Genomic DNA, 16,117 nt, shown 5'->3' with positions numbered 1-16,117 from the left:
GTTCATACTGTGTGTGTGTGTGTGTGTATGTATGGTGGTGATGTAGTCTTGTGAATACCAACCATTTCTTCATGAGTAATAGTCATGATTTCCGGAACCAGTTTAGCTAAGAAACACAAACCCTTGGAACTCGGAGTCACCCAGGAATAAGCCTTTCTCCCACAAACAAAGTACACATCATCAGGGAGAACATAAGGAACAGTATGCCCAGTAATTATATCACATAAGGTTTTGACAAAACTACCCATGCCTAGTGTCTCCATTTATTCAAGACACGTGTCGGCATGGATGACATTCTTACAATTACCTATAGAGATCTTTCCAATGGATACTTTCTTATGTTTAGTTACACGCCCTAATTTGTGATGTCCATCAACAGTCCTGCTAATTGGTGACCTTGCAAGTCTCCCTCCAACATGAGTGTGGCGAGCCATTGTCTGATCTGATAGGTTAGCTTCCCAATTCTCCAGACGCTTTGCTTGAGAGATGTTTAGGCACAGTAAAGATCTGTCCAAGGAGTATTGTCGAAGCTTCAGACTAGGGGACCTAGTGTTATTGTACCTCCCTTCTATGGGCCTCCCTCCCCTCAATTCGACTACCTCAGAGATGTTTAGTGGGAATGGTACTAGTCCTATGTTATGCTGTCCCTGAGGCACGTGTGAGCACACCCAGCACTCAGTTTGATTTAGAACCTTACCCACTAAGGAGTGATAATCCTCCAGAGGATGCCCGCCCATGTCCAGGGTACTGGTGGACTGGCATCGCTGGATGCACTTCTCTTCAACTAGGGAGTCACAGAACTTACAGATGCAATACTCATCAGACACTAGCCCCTCACACTGTCTCCGAATTCCCGAGCTAGCAGACCTTTTCATAATCCCTGGACTAAGCTTGATAATGGGCTGCTCTGGGTATTCTACTAACTCCATCTCATCCGTATCACTACCAGAACCTGCCTCTGTCCTCCATCCTCCTTCGCAAAAATCGAATGCCCTAGAAAAAGTAAAAACAAGGAAAATCCTGGAACAAAAGAAAAACAAAAACCGCCACTCCATCGCTGGAAAGGTGGGCCAAGGGGTCCAGCTTCTACAACATCCTGATCGTCTACAACAGCGTAACCAGTACACAGTTCTCCCGTCTCTGTCTGTCTATGACAACTCCCGTCTGTATAAAACGTAAAATCAACATTTTCTAAGGGGGTGTCACGTATGTCGGGCCTGGCAGTAAAGGTCTGGTTCAGGTATTCCATACAATCATGCGTATCAGTACTCTTGCCAAACCCATCATCACCCAGGGTCTCCTCACCTCCCACCCTTTGTGTCTCTCGAGACACATATGGAAGGTATGTAGCTGGATTTAAGGTGCTACATTGTTTGATGGTGATGTTTGAGGTTGCCATCAGAGCTAGTTCCCACTTTGTGAATCTAGCTGAAGAAACATGTCTGGTTTGGGCTGAATTTAACAGAGCTGATACAGCATGGGGTGTATAGACAGTTGAATCATGTCCTAATACTACGTCCTCTCTCTTACTTACCAGAAGAGCAGTTGCTGCTACACTTCTGAGACATGTTGGGAGTGATCTTGCCACAGTGTCCAATTGTGCACTGTAGTATGCTACCGGTCTGCTAGCGTCACCATGTTTCTGTGTGAGAACACCTGCTGCACAACCATCAGCTTCTGTACAGTACAGCTCAAAAGGCTTTTCATAATCAGGTATTCCCAATGCAGGTGCTCTAGTCAGACTATCTTTGAGATTAAAGAACGCTTGCTCTGACTCTTCTGTGTGTACGACACGTTCTGGTTTCGAGGAAGAGACTAGCTTCTGCAATGGTAATGCCAGAATAGGAAAACCTGGGATCCAGGATCTACAGTATCCACATATCCCCAGGAAGGTACAAATTTGCTTCTGGCTCTGCGGCAGAGTCATGTGTTGTACGGCCTCAATTCTGTCAGTTTTAGCCCCTGGGTGAGACAGTGTATTTGACCTTAGTCTGACATGGCTGTAACTTGTCCTTTGCCACTGTGTCCTGTTTGCGAGAGATGGAGCAACAACAATTTAGTATCATGTAAACATGACATAAAAGAATCAGAGCACAACAACAAATCGTCCACATATTGAATTAGAACAGACCCATTGCTAGACTGGAAAGTTTGTAAACAGTCATGTAAGGCTTGAGAGAAAATACTGGGGCTGTCAATGAACCCCTGGGGCAGTCTGGTCCATGTATATTGCACCCCCCGGTAGGAGAATGCAAAAAGGTATTGGCAGTCAGGGTGAAGAGGGACTGAGAAGAAAGCAGAACATAGATCAATGACAGTAAAATGACTGGCAGACGGTGGAATCTGCATGAGGATGACAGCTGGATTCGGCACTACGGGGAATTGGCTCTCAACAACTTTGTTAATTCCCCTTAAGTCCTGGACTAATCTATAGCCCCTCCCCCCACTCTTCTTCACAGGAAAAATGGGACTATTTGCTATGCTGGATGTACGAATTAAAATCCCTTGTTGCAACAGCCTCTCAATAACAGGATATACCCCTAGTTCCACCTGTGGAATACTGTGGGATTTTTCCAATTAGCTGACTTCGACAGTTTATTGATAGTTTTGGGCGGCAGGGATGTCGGGCAAATGTTGACGTGTGTATGCACTCAAGGCCAGCAGTGTAGGAAGTTCTCTATTGAATGTGCAGAGTCAATTTTTTTTCAGCAGATGGTCATAACAGATGAAAAGCACAGATCTGGCGGTAAATCGTGTAGTAGTGTACACATAAATCTGCATGCTCTTCGGGACATAGTCGTTGATAAAATCGTTACAGAAATCATATCTGAAGTTATTTTATGTAGTATGTACCCAGTTTAACAAACTTGACAAACCTGCCCAGTACCAAAGTGCACTTCAGTAAATAAAGACTTAAGGCCTGAGTCATTAAGGAGAGCAAAGCAAAAAAAAAGGGAGCAAGTTTGCTCCTGGACAAACCATGTTACAATGCAAGGGGTGCAAATTAGTTTATTAAGAAAAGTAGTATTAATAACTATTATATAAGGAAAATACTAGGTGTTTTTTTCATATAGCACACAAATACTTGATAGCTTTATTTTTACACTGAAATTTAAAGTTGATCTAGGACATGCTCTATCCCAACTATAAATCTGTCCCCACATTTTAAATTTCCTCCCCCTCCAATGCAACAAGGTGCACAAATCTACTACTTTTTTATGCTTTGCTCTCCTTAATGACTCCGGCCCTTAAAGGACAATAGTCATGCAGTGATATAATAGCCGCTGCACATTTGTATTCAGCCACTGTTCTATTACATCTTGGTTGGAGATTCTATTAGCCGTGAGTAATAATGAGCATATATTCATTTTAAAAAAAATACGCGCAAGGTGTCTCCATCGCCTTTCCCGAGACATATCACGCATATTTTTTTTCTAATTGACTCTCCCCCCCCCCTACCTTGGACTAAATGGCAAGAGTTCTGTTGGCAAGAGTTCTCCATTACTCTCTGACCTATAGACTGGAAAGGGGGTGGACACTGGAGAGAGTCAGCTAATTTAGACCAACAGACTACAAAAATAGCTACTATTGTGCTGTATTGAAAGCAAATACAAATATATGATAATGAAAAAGTGAAAACAGGTGAAGGAGGTAGGCTGTTAGCACATGTAGTAAGTGGATTTTTCTACCACATGAAAGTTTGACTGATCAAAGTCAGTGAGTGGACAAAGATGGGTGGAAATATATCAGCAGCAGTGAAAACTTCAGAATGTTTTTTGAACTAACAGAACAGTTCTGTTATTCAAGGAAAGGTCGCTACATTTCAACTTTAACTGCCACTTAAGATAACAACTTGCTGTAAAGATAAAATATAGAGATAGAAATAAGGGATACTTGATAAATATTTATAGACTCATGGATGGTGTCCCACAAGCTCAGAAGAAAAATCAGCCAGGGAAAAAATGCTTCACTATTTCAGAGCTTTTCCTACTTTTAGGAAAAATTCTACTTAAAAGCAGCTATTTCTTTTTTTTTAGATCACTCATGAGATTGGTGCAGGAGAAATAGCAGACTTTGCTGAAGCATTTTCTTTGCTTAAATGAAATTTATAATTTATGATTTTTTTTCTAAATGCCCTTCCTTCCCAATAATAGTACTTTGATGGGGGACCCAAAATGTTACTTCTAGTGCTAACGAAAAAATGCACACTGCTTTGTTGACACACTGGAAATGCTGTGTGTGTAGCTCTAAGCCCAAGACCATGAATCACCCCTGATAGCAACCTAATACCTAGTACAACTTTCATTAATGAAGCTTAATGTTACTACAGGTCACAACATATCAGTACTATTTATACCACGAGACTAAAAATGAATTTCTTTCTTGGTCCATGAACAAACATTAACATACATTAACTATATTTACAGACAATGGGCCTGATTCAAGTCTAATAGCAACTTGCACTTAAGTTGCATTTTAAAAAGAGAATGGAACTTGTCCATAGTTTCAACCATAATCAAATCCAGGTATGTCTCAAGATACATTTCGAATTTGAATCTGTGTCTATGTACCCTCTGGCTAAACAAGGTACATAGACACACACAACAGGCTGCAGTATATGCATATGTACAATATAAGGTCACAACAGAATGCATTAAAAAAATTGAAACATAAAGTTAAACAACAACTCTTAACAGTATATTCATTTGTAGAAATATTTGTTTTTTTTAAAGCATTGTTTTTACATTAAATACATAAATAAATATACCTTCAATGCGTACTCTCCATACAGTGTGATTTTATAGTCTATCTCAGTTGAATACAGATGGTCTGTGCTAGCTAGTGGCATGCATACATGTACTTTTTAAATCAAAGACCATGCCGTATCAGTCCACATTTACACCTGCCCTGTAGTGGCTGCAAGTGATATGGGTGAAACTAAGCGTACTTAGGAGAAACCCAGGACTTGAAACAGCTGCATCTGCGTCAGAACGCCCTGACTATATATTGGCAATGTTAGTCTGCCCCTACCTCCCCCATTCTGCCTCTCAAGTTGCATTCTTTGGTGTAAGGTCCGTTTCTCAATATGCACAGAGCTTTTTCACGCAAGATAAGCTACGTAAATGGACTTACGTCCTAACGTGAATCAGTCCTAATGTAAGCTGTTAGTATGATGCTATATTTCGAGGACTATGGACTAAAGCAGTGATGGGCAAAAGCTGCGCCCCCCCCATGTTTTATCATCCATTGGTCCTTTTCTTTGCTTTATTCCCTGCTAGCCTCAGCTCGTAATCTCTGCTTAATGCTTCAGCCACAGCCCCAGATATTATTGAATAAAAGCTGGAGCTGCGGATAAAGCTTTTCGGGTCATAAATAAAGAATAAAACTGAACATGATTTTAGTCTTTGCTGGAAGCAGCCAACTTATGCAGCTCTGCTGCACAATGCAGAACGGTCACGGAGCATCATCAGCACCACATCGGAGAACATAAGAGGAGTCTGCAGTCTGCACTGTGTGGTCTCCCTCCTTCCACATGAAAGAGCTGTGTGATTCTTGTTTGGTTCATTACTGTACGGTAAGGAATCGTTAGGCATCCCAAATTATGCACCAGTGTACTGCAAAGTTGTCTTTTTCTGTTTCCACTGTGAACAGACATTCTCTATCATGAGGCACAATAAAAACAAGTGCAACGTGTTCATGGGTGGAAATATTTTTTTTCAGGATTGCGTTGTGGCCGTTGCAGCCTTGCACCTAACTCTGTAATGCTGGTGAAAAATCTGGTTGCCCAGAAGTCACTTTGAATTATCAGATTTGTTTCTTATAGCTTGTAATATTTGAAAAAGTGGAGATGTTGCCTATAGCAACCAATCAGATTCTAGTTATCATTTTGTAGAATGTACTAAATAAATGATAACTAGAACCTGGTTGCCATAGGCAACATCTCCACTTTTTTAAACACGCAGCTTAGTAAATATACCCCTAAATGTCTGCCTGTATGACATATTGGTATCCCTTTATTGATTTGTATAAGGTTGCCCATCACTGGTCTAAGGCATAATAAGAATCACATGAGACATATTTTGGCACAAGGAACCAAGGTAATCATATATATTTTATCAACAAGATTGTATTGCCATTCTCACCAGCAATTCAGTAATAATCACTAAGAAGCTGAACGTCTTCTATGAGAAGCCTCATTCATATGGTGTGAAAACCCTGCTTTTGTCACAAACAGAGGTAGGCAGACCATGCTGGAAATTGTAGTTCCACAACAAATGGAAAGCTGCAGGTTGCATAAGCCTGGTGACCAGGATCTTGAATTACATTGTAATCACAGTTCAACAGTGTGATAATCATTTAAGGAAGTAGCATATTTACTGTATTATATTAAATCACAGTATATTATAAAAGGACAGGCATTATTATTACATAATAGGAGAATTATTGGACCATGACGTAATATGTTTAATACCATCATAGTGGCAGCTGGGAAACTAAAATATCTGTGCCAGTTGAAGATGTGCCTCTGTTGGCATGAAATGATGGGACATAGCCCCCCAAACATACTGTCATTCACAAATGTATATATAACATTTCTGTAACCTGTCAAGCTAAATATATTCACTTGGTCCATTTTTTTCAGATTTATAGGTTTACCTGAAACAAAAACAGCAGGGAAAGCTGAGAGCAGTTTATGTTCATTTATATAAGTACTGGATTTGATGAAAATCCATATGGGCCTAGGCATGCCTGTCAATATTCCCTAAAGGAAATTTAGGACAAAAAAAAAAGGTCAACTCCACCAAAAGCAACAACTATTTCAAATATCTTAAAGTGTACCTTTTCTTACACACAGCGGAGGCAGCAATTTCTGTTGGCTAAAACCAATACTGCCCATAATTTCCGTCCGTGTGGTTGCTCTGGAACATTTGTGCATGGAGAGCGTGCGCTCCAAGAAACAATGCAATTAAATTAGAATTTAAGTATTTAAATGCCTGGCAATACCTGAAGACCGGCAGTTTGCTGCCAAATGTAATTGACTAACTGTGTGTTATTTTATTTTTATCCCGTCACTCATCAGAGTGACTCCAAGGTAAAATGTGTTGCTCGGGTATCCATCATTTATTACATTATAATGTGCTTTGTGTATATATCTTGTCACTAGGTACAGTGTAACAAAGGGATATGGGGGAGGGACATATTGAATCACAAGTGCTTCCTCATATTTGTTACAGTGAGGGAGGGGATTCTAGCTAAACCCAGTGGAGTTTTGGTATGTCTTCAGACGGTCCTGATTGGATGTTCTGGGCAAAATAGGCTTCACCTTGATCCGCCCAAACCATCCCCAGATTTGTCCAGAACTACGCCTTGATACATCCAAACTATAACCATTAAATGCAAACTAACTTTGCAGGAGGTGGGCACCTCTAGATAATGGCACATATTATGACCCTAAGTGGGGGATATGTTAACGCTTTGTCCTCTGAAAGACAGACACTGCCACATATGGGTTGTCTTGTACAGGACATAATTTGTCTATGCATATTTAAACATTAAAACATCATGAAACTTGTCTGACACCTTAACAAATAAATAAAATGTATAAAGATATATAATCTCTCTATATATGGTCCATTGTGTAAAAGTTTTTAACCTCATCATTCTAAGTAACACAACGGCTGCGTTCTATATAGCATGAATTGTTTGGGGTGGAGTAGTCTATGCAAGCATAACAAATCGGTCTAGTTTGCCAAGTGCTGGTTTACCATGTGACGTTCACTGTCTTGGTATTTACATATACAGTATATTGTATAGTCCTAGTTTGACTAATGTCTTGTCGCTCAATCCAGTCTCCCTAAGCAAGGTCTTTGGTCATAGCATTATCTTCTTGTGAGGTGTCGCTCTCTGCTGGCAGATCTTGGATTTTCTTCTTTTTCCTCAGCCATTTCTTGGAGGCTACAAAAATAGAAACTTTCGCTAAAGTAAATGTATCAGAATTTTTCTGTTCACATATTTATACAGGCATATAGTGCAGAGTAACCCCCTAATGATTGTCATTTTCTACTACATTATATGTGCTTTACCGAGCCCCATAGCAAAATCTGGGTTATTTTCACCTCCCAGGCTGCCTTCTCTGCTCTTAAGAGTGAGTTTTCTTCTGAGCATGAGCAGCTGGCTTCTTTATTTATACACTGTGCCTTTGTGTCTGATTACGACATTTCCCCATAAAAGGAGGATGCGTCTACATTTGCTGGTCTGCAGATACAAAGTAAAATGTGGAATCTGGCAAACACATTAATAAACAATACTGGTTAAAAGAGGTAAGAGGGCCCTGCTGGCAAGCTTACAATCCATAAGTTAATGGGAGTCAGATACATGAGGGTAAATCATCATCATCTTCACCATTTATTTATATAGAGCCACTAATTCCACTGCACTGTACAGAGAACTTACATCAGTCCCTGCCCCATTGGAGCTTACAGTCTAAATTCCCTAACACACACACACAGACACAGACTAGGGTCAATTTGTTAGCAGCCATTTAACCTACCAGTATGGTTTTGGAGTGTAGGAGGAAACCGGAGCACCTGGAGGAAACCCACGTGAGAACATACAAACTCCGGTAAATATACATACCTCATACTGCATTGGTCCAGCCAAATTGTAAAGGTAAAAAGTGATTTGTAAGCTATGTGTTCCAGTCACACAGTAATGTTCGTCTGGATTCAGAGGGTTATTGTCTTGTATTAGCTGTGTAGAGGGTGGTAATAGGGTAAACTAGTGAGGTTAAGAGGGTGGTTGAGGAATATTATAAGCTTGCCTGAAGAGGGGCTTTCAGAGAACGCTTGAAAGTCTTATTGTGTGAGGGAGGGGAATTCCACAAAGTGGGGGCAGCCCGAAAAAAAAGTCCTGTAAACGGAAATGAGAGGATGTAATGAGATGTATGTTGGTGCAGTTTTGTTGATGGCCTTGTATATTAGTAGAATAATTTCATATTGGATTCTGTAAAAAACGGGCAAATAATGTAGAGACTGACAGAGTGGCTCAGCAGAGGAAGAACAATTTGCAAGGAAAACCAGTCTGGCCGCTGCGTGCAAAATTATCATAGGAGTGAGAGTCGGTTTAGGGGAAGACCAGTAAGGAGGAAATTGCAATAGCCATTGCAGGACATGACGAGTGCATGAATTAAAGTTTTTGCAGTGTCTTGTGTAAGATTTGTGGGTATTCTAGAAATGTTTTTTAGATGTATGTAACATAATTTAGATATAGGGGCGATGTGGGGAACAAAGGATAGTTGTAAGTCAAGTATGACACCTAGGCAGCCAGCTTGCGGGGTGGGATTTATGGTCATGTTGTCAACAGAAATAGAAATGTCAGGTAGGTAACTACTGTTGGTGGGTGGGAATATTATCAACTCTGTTTTTGAGAGATTGAGTTTGAGTTGGTGAGGGGACATCAAAGATGAAATGGCAGAAAGACAGTCACAGCTGGTGGGACAGCACAGATGGCGAGAGATCAGGAGAGGAGAGATAAATTTGGGTATCATCCGTATAGAGATAACACTGAAATCCAAAGGAGCTTATTAGATTTCCAAGAGAAGTGGTGTAGATAGAGAACAGCAGAGGACCTAATACTGAGCCTTGTGGTATTCCAACTGATAAAGGATGATGAAAGCAAGTGGAGCAGAGATGGATCCAGAGAAATTAACACTGAAAGAGCGATTAGAAAAAAGGTAGGATGAGAACCAGGATAGGACAGTGTCTTGAAGACCTGGGGATTGTATTTTCTCCAGGTCCTGACCATGGCCTTATCTATGAGGAGTTTGTATGTTCTCCCTGTGTTTGCGTGTGTTTCCTCTGGGTGCTCTGGTTTCCTCCCACACTCCAAAAACACTGATAGGTTAATTGGCTGCTAACAAATTGACCCGCGTGGGTTTCCTCTGGGTGCTCTGGTTTCCTCCCACACTCCAAAAACATACTGATAGGTTAATTGGCTGCTAACAAATTGACTGTAATGGGGCAGGGACTGATGTGAGAGAGTTCTCTGTACAGCGCTGCGGAATTAGTGGCGCTATATAAATAAATGGTGATGATGATGATGATGTAGAGATTGGGGAGAAAATGTGTTAGAGAGAGGTTGAAAGCTGTTGAAAATTAATAGAGTTAAGATTTCTGCGGATATGAGGAGGCTTGATAGAGTTTGTCAGCTGAGAGGTTAAAGTACTAGGGGTGCGACTATACTCCTACCTTGAGATGGTCTCTTTTTCCATTGGCCTTTGACTGGATTCCTCTCATTTATGTTACTGGCTCTGGAGAAGTCTGCCTGAGTTTGCTGTGATCTTTCCATTTCACTCTGTAAAAGACAGGAACGCGTATGAGCACTAATACTGTACAACTCCAAACTATCTGTCTATCCATCCTACACATGTATATAGATATAATATGTATACAAGAATACAAAAAAATACACCCTCTACTGTAAAATATAAGGACACTAGTAGTGACAGAAGGGTCCCATGATCATATTAAAGCATGATTGCAGATAAGTCACCTTTTGGGACAGACACAGGGTCCTTTATCAAGACAGTGCCATACAATGCGGGAGCATGACCAAAGCCACATGACGACATGTCTGACTTGACTGCATCTCGTAACATATATCATTATGTGTCTTTTTGACATGTTGGTGAGTGATAGTCCTGATTAGATGCAGAGCATGCTGATGCATCACTGACACATGTATCAATTAAGTAGACTTAATGTCATACCTCTGCTATATTCTAGAAGAGAAGTATAATATTTAGAAAAAACATTACTAGAACTTTTTTTTTTTTAAGAAAGAGCAATATACTGGTTGTAAAACAGATTAACATACCTCAACACATTTTTCAGTGATATCACAGAAGGAGGAGGGCTTGAGCAAGGATAAGTGTTTAAAGTTCATTAAATGACTTTAAAAATGATCACTTCATCAATCTTCTACAGATGAATTGTACATACCTTCTAGTCTTCCCAAGGCAACAGTGTACATAAGTATACTATGATAATTTCCCTTTTTATTTCTGTTTTATTTTTAGAAATCCCAATTTTTACTCAATAATCATTGTGGCATCTTGTCATATTAATCCCCATTTAATAATCTTCTGTCTTTGTACATACATACATACACACACACACACACACACACACACACACACACACTAGGGCAAAATTTATCTGAAGCCAGTTAACCTACCAGTTTGGAGCTTGATAGGGAACCAAAGCACACTGAAAATACCCACACAAACACAGGTAGGCATTAGAAACTCCACATAGAATCCTGGCTGGAATCGAACCCATGACCCAAGTAATGTGAGACAGCAATGCTAACCACTGTCTCACTGTCCGGTCCAGAATCAGCAAGATGTGGGTTTAGTAGACAGGCAAGTGGTGGTTTTAGTAGGTGGGCACAGCTGTGAGGAGTATGCTTTGTTGAATTGTTAGATATACATCATTTAACAGATTTGCACATCAAAACCTTCATAGCTACAATACACAATACAATATTTCATACACCTTCCAATTTAGCTAAATCCATTGATTTTAGAGAACATGTTTCTCAGTGTCCTGGTTCCTGTATGCGCCAGCAACCTGAACCCCCCTCTTTTCTGCCCCCACTTATCCGTGTTTATATTTTGAAATAATAGACATTGTGTTCTTTATTACTGTATCATTACACTAATTGTAACTGTTACATGTGTCTGTTCATAGCGGTTTATAGAGATATTCTCACATGCGATACATGTACATATATGGGCTTCACAGTGGCCATTGGCATATGACTGGATATCACAGCTCGCCAGTGAGGGATTTTGATTGGGGGAGGAATTATTATTGTTTTTTTGGGACTTACTTGCAAGAAACTGCCAATCATTGATGCTGTGTGCACTAGGGGCACATTAATACCTTCTCTCTGTCTGAATAAGACATACATTTGGGTACTGGAGAACAACATTGGAACCATTAGAACCATTTAAATTTATCCCAGCTAAAAACACAATCGGCCAGTGTCCTCTATTGCAGTGTGCGTGTGCAATAAATCACACTAATGGAGCCTCGTGAGATCTGGCCATTTGGCCTGACCACCAAATTGTTAGATCTTTTCAATTTCTGCACACACTTGTAGCCAAATTGGATACATATTTGGTTGTTCTGTGATCAAACCAAATGGCTGGGTCTCCTCAACATTACAAACCTCACTATCTGATGTGTCCAATTCTTCATCCATGTTTGGATGTGGAAAATCTCTCACTTGTTCTTCCTCTTCATCTAATGACACAGGACAAAAAAAAAATAGTAACATGAAATTAGTTGGTGTAAGAGATAAGATTTCACTCCCCATTACTACCCCATGTCTAAAGTTACAAGTGAGATCCTCCTCACTGAGATCTGCATCATCCAACAATAATACCCAACAATGTAATGGCCAAGTGATTTCTCTATCAATCTGATACAGCTGCCTCAACTACAAAATTTTAATTTCATGAGTAGTATGTGCGAAGCAAATTGTTACTTGAATAAATCAATAGGAGTGAGCTTTTTGTGCTGGCTGGCCCTATGATAGTTTGATATGATTATATTTGGACTCTTAAATGCTACAAACACACGTTACAAATTGTTATTTGTAATGGGACTAGAATATTACAGGCGGAAAACATAAGTAAAATAACCTAATACATACAGGGCACACATTATCACCAATGTGATAAACTATATTTATTTCAATGTATTCAGGACACATGGAAAAAACAAAAAAATAATTTTTCATAGATAATAGAAGATTTCTAGTTCTGAATTCTTGTGGGAGTACTTCCAATATATATAAATATTCCTATCTGACAAACACAGCATTTTAGAGCTTCTATGCTCACAAAGGAGAGAAAAAGCAGCCCTGAGTCCTCATAACATATTAGGCCACAGGGGGTCGTTGGTACTGTTGCAGGGGCGGACCTAGACTCTTTTTTAGGGGGGTGATTTAGCATAATCACACCCTTCTACACTCTGATTGTTTGGCAAAGCCCCCCTACTTCACTTTGATCGTCTATCTGGGACGCTATTTAAAGGTTTGTGCCTGCTGAGTGTGTGAGGGGTGGGGGTGGGGGTGAATTTCCCCAATTGCCCCCCTCTGAAGCCACCACTGTGCTGTTGCTCATGTTATTATGCCCCTGCATGTACAAGTCAGGTGTCTTCTCCTGTTTTCTCACCTGCTTCCAATTCCAGATGTCTCTTGTATCTCTTTGTTGATCTTTTCGTGGTATTCAAATTTTTCTCCATTTCTGAGCCAGGAACGAAATCCTAAAATAGCAACATGAATTTGGGCACCTAATCAGGGAGTACTTAGTTACACATCCTTTTGCAGAAAAGACCGCTTCCCAAAGTGTTTTGCTAACCAGCTAAGAGCTATTCTGTTCCTGCATTAGGAATTGTTTCCTGCACTTCCTTTCAGGATTTGGGAATATTCTTAGGTATTCTTGCATGCACTGTGTATTTACATACATACATGTATACAAATATACATACACACATTATAAATCTTACAGCAGGAGGTCGATTTCTGCCACAAATATAAAACTAATTGTTTTTCATTACTATGTTCACTCAATACAATAATGTATTCCAGATTAAAACAAGTATTATAACACAACAATACAATTACTCTCTCGGTACTTCAATGCATCCCTCAACTGTACACTAACAATACTACATACACTTCAAAATTCTATCATTTATCCCGTGCCAAATAGCATCACACTTACATTATTACATTGCATTCCACACCTATGTCACACCATACTTCACCTGTATGGTATGAACCAGAAAGTTCATGGTGCAATACTGTATCAACAATAACTTATTTAGGGATAAACTCAGGTCATTAAGGAGAGCAAAGCATAAAAAAGGAGCAACTTTGTACCTGCGCAAAACTATGTTGCTTTGGAGGGGGAGGTAAATTTGAAATGTGGGGAGAAATTTATAGTTGGGGTAGGGCATGTTCTTGATCAACTTTAAATTTCAGTGTAAAAATAAAGCTATCAAGTATTTGTATGCTAGATGAAAAGCAGACAGTATTTAACTTACGTGCAAGATAATAAACTAATTTACACCCCTAGCAATGTAACATGGTTTGTCCCAAAGAACATTTACTCCTTTTTTTGCCTTACTTTCTCCGGTCCAGAAACCTTACTACTTGATATGTTACTTTGAATATCTTACTCTTCAGTTTAAAGATACATATGTTTACACTTTTTAAAAATGCTTCTTCGTTTTACTATTAACACCAGTTTGTGATTTTAATATTTTCAATTACCCATACTGTTTAGGCAGACCCAGTTAAGAGAACTCACCTTTTAGCACTTTGGATTTTTCAATAAGTTAATATTTGCCCTTATCTTGGTGCATTCAACAAGGGAAGAACACCTTTTTGTTTTAAATCTTAATCGCCCACTTGACCATATGTACCATGTAGGCAAATGTGTCTCTTTTTACTAGTAGGCAGGGATAAAACAAACGGAAGCCAATCAGATCGTCAGAATGGTTCACAGCAGGACATAGTGTTCCATTAGATGAAATTCATGTTGGGAGAAGCATCTACTTCCTTACTACTAATATCCTTACTTTGGTGTAGATTGAAAAGCTTTCTCGGTATCTACATTATGTGCCCAATGATGAATACAGCCATGCTCATAGCTATATTTAAACTGTGTGTAACTTATATCCAGCATGTCAGTTGTAGTGGCTTCTGTAAGTTATCTTATTCCATGCCACCCTACAACCTACATTTACAATATAGAAAATAAGCATTGCATTTAATTATTTGAGAGCCTAGAGACTTTCTGAGCACTAGACATCTATAAAAAAAATTCCAATATGTCAGATTTATAAGTAGGATTATAATGCTAAGAAAGATGGACTTACAACAACTTCATCTTCTGCGTCTTCCTTTGAATCCCTCTCATGTTCACTCTTAGCCACCAGACTTTCATGTATCTGGTCTGAGCTTAAAGCCCTGATGGGAGGGGAGGCATTATTTCTGGACATTGGGCTTGGCATATGTGCTGCATATATATGCTTCTGTTCTCTCTTGAGATCTTTCCGATTGCTCTGCTGCCCTTTCCTGGTGTCGGATAAGTCGAGTGGCTTATCTGGAGTTGTTAGCTCTTCATGTTCTCTCCTCTCTGGTTCTGCACACGTTATCTCTTTCTCTTCCCAGTCTTGCTCTTCCTCCTGACTACTTGAACGCTTGCGGTTCTTCCAACCTGCATGCAAAACCTGTATAAGTGACAGTTCCTTTTCTTCCTGGCTATCCATTAGTAGACATTTTTGAACACCTCCTGGTGAATTTGGTCTTCTAGGTGCTTGGTTTTGCTTGGTTAAAATGTAATGAAGCTTCTCTCTTTGCTTGGTTTGGTTTATTCTGTTTTTATAACCTTGCTCCCTCACATACAATACGGCACTCTGTAGTTCTGCCATAGCTGCCTTTTCCTCCCAGTCATCTTCAGAACGTTTCATTTCTAACACAGCCTCACGGTTTTTGGCTAATAAATAGCGAGCAGGCCCATCGCTTGGCACTCCTGGACCACGTTGGGCAAGGCGCTTTTGGGCAAGGTGTTGTCTTAGAAGGTTGAGTTGTTCCTCTGGGATTACATGTTTCAAAGAGTCAAGTGGGGAGGGGGCCTCACATGATTCTGCACGACTCTCCTGAGAATGTCTGGGAAAAAAACACAGTCAATATGAATCAATGACTAGTTCATAATGACCATGTATAGAACTACAACATGCAACGGTGAGTTTAACCATTCTGCTGCTTGGAGAACCAAGTAAATGGTGAGTTGTCAATGGAGCATATATGGCAAAACTTTTAATAAAGGTTACAGTTGATGTATACAGCCCTATTATGCCGCCATATGAGAACCATGTAGCCCCTTATAAGGTCATATGAAGTAATCTTATAATGCCACCACAAAGCCTCATGAAATCCACTATAATCCTTAGTTTAGGCTCATCATATAGTTACATAATGACACAATTTAGCCCCATCATGGAACCATGCACCCCTCCCCTTCTCTACAAGTTAAATG

At 39.9% G+C, this 16,117-nt stretch overlaps 1 protein-coding gene across 1 annotated transcript in view; it reads right to left on the bottom strand.

Moving 5' to 3' along the window:
- Positions 1–5,926: 5,926 nt before the first annotated feature.
- The window catches only part of RBBP8NL (RBBP8 N-terminal like), a 48,367-nt gene continuing 38,176 nt past the window's right edge, over positions 5,927–16,117 (bottom strand). The window contains exons 10-14 of the mRNA XM_075176742.1: positions 14,955–15,747; positions 13,244–13,334; positions 12,235–12,308; positions 10,248–10,353; positions 5,927–7,956 (exon numbers count right to left, since the gene is read on the bottom strand). Coding sequence (XP_075032843.1) covers positions 7,856–7,956; positions 10,248–10,353; positions 12,235–12,308; positions 13,244–13,334; positions 14,955–15,747 — 1,165 coding nt within the window. The 3' untranslated portion in view covers positions 5,927–7,855. The remainder of the gene's footprint in view (positions 7,957–10,247; positions 10,354–12,234; positions 12,309–13,243; positions 13,335–14,954; positions 15,748–16,117) is intronic.

The sequence above is a fragment of the Mixophyes fleayi genome, chromosome 6, assembly GCF_038048845.1.
Source record: "Mixophyes fleayi isolate aMixFle1 chromosome 6, aMixFle1.hap1, whole genome shotgun sequence".
NCBI lineage: Eukaryota > Metazoa > Chordata > Amphibia > Anura > Limnodynastidae > Mixophyes > Mixophyes fleayi.
The sequence above is the reverse complement of the archived record's forward strand: the minus strand, read 5'-3'. Positions and strand labels throughout refer to the sequence as shown.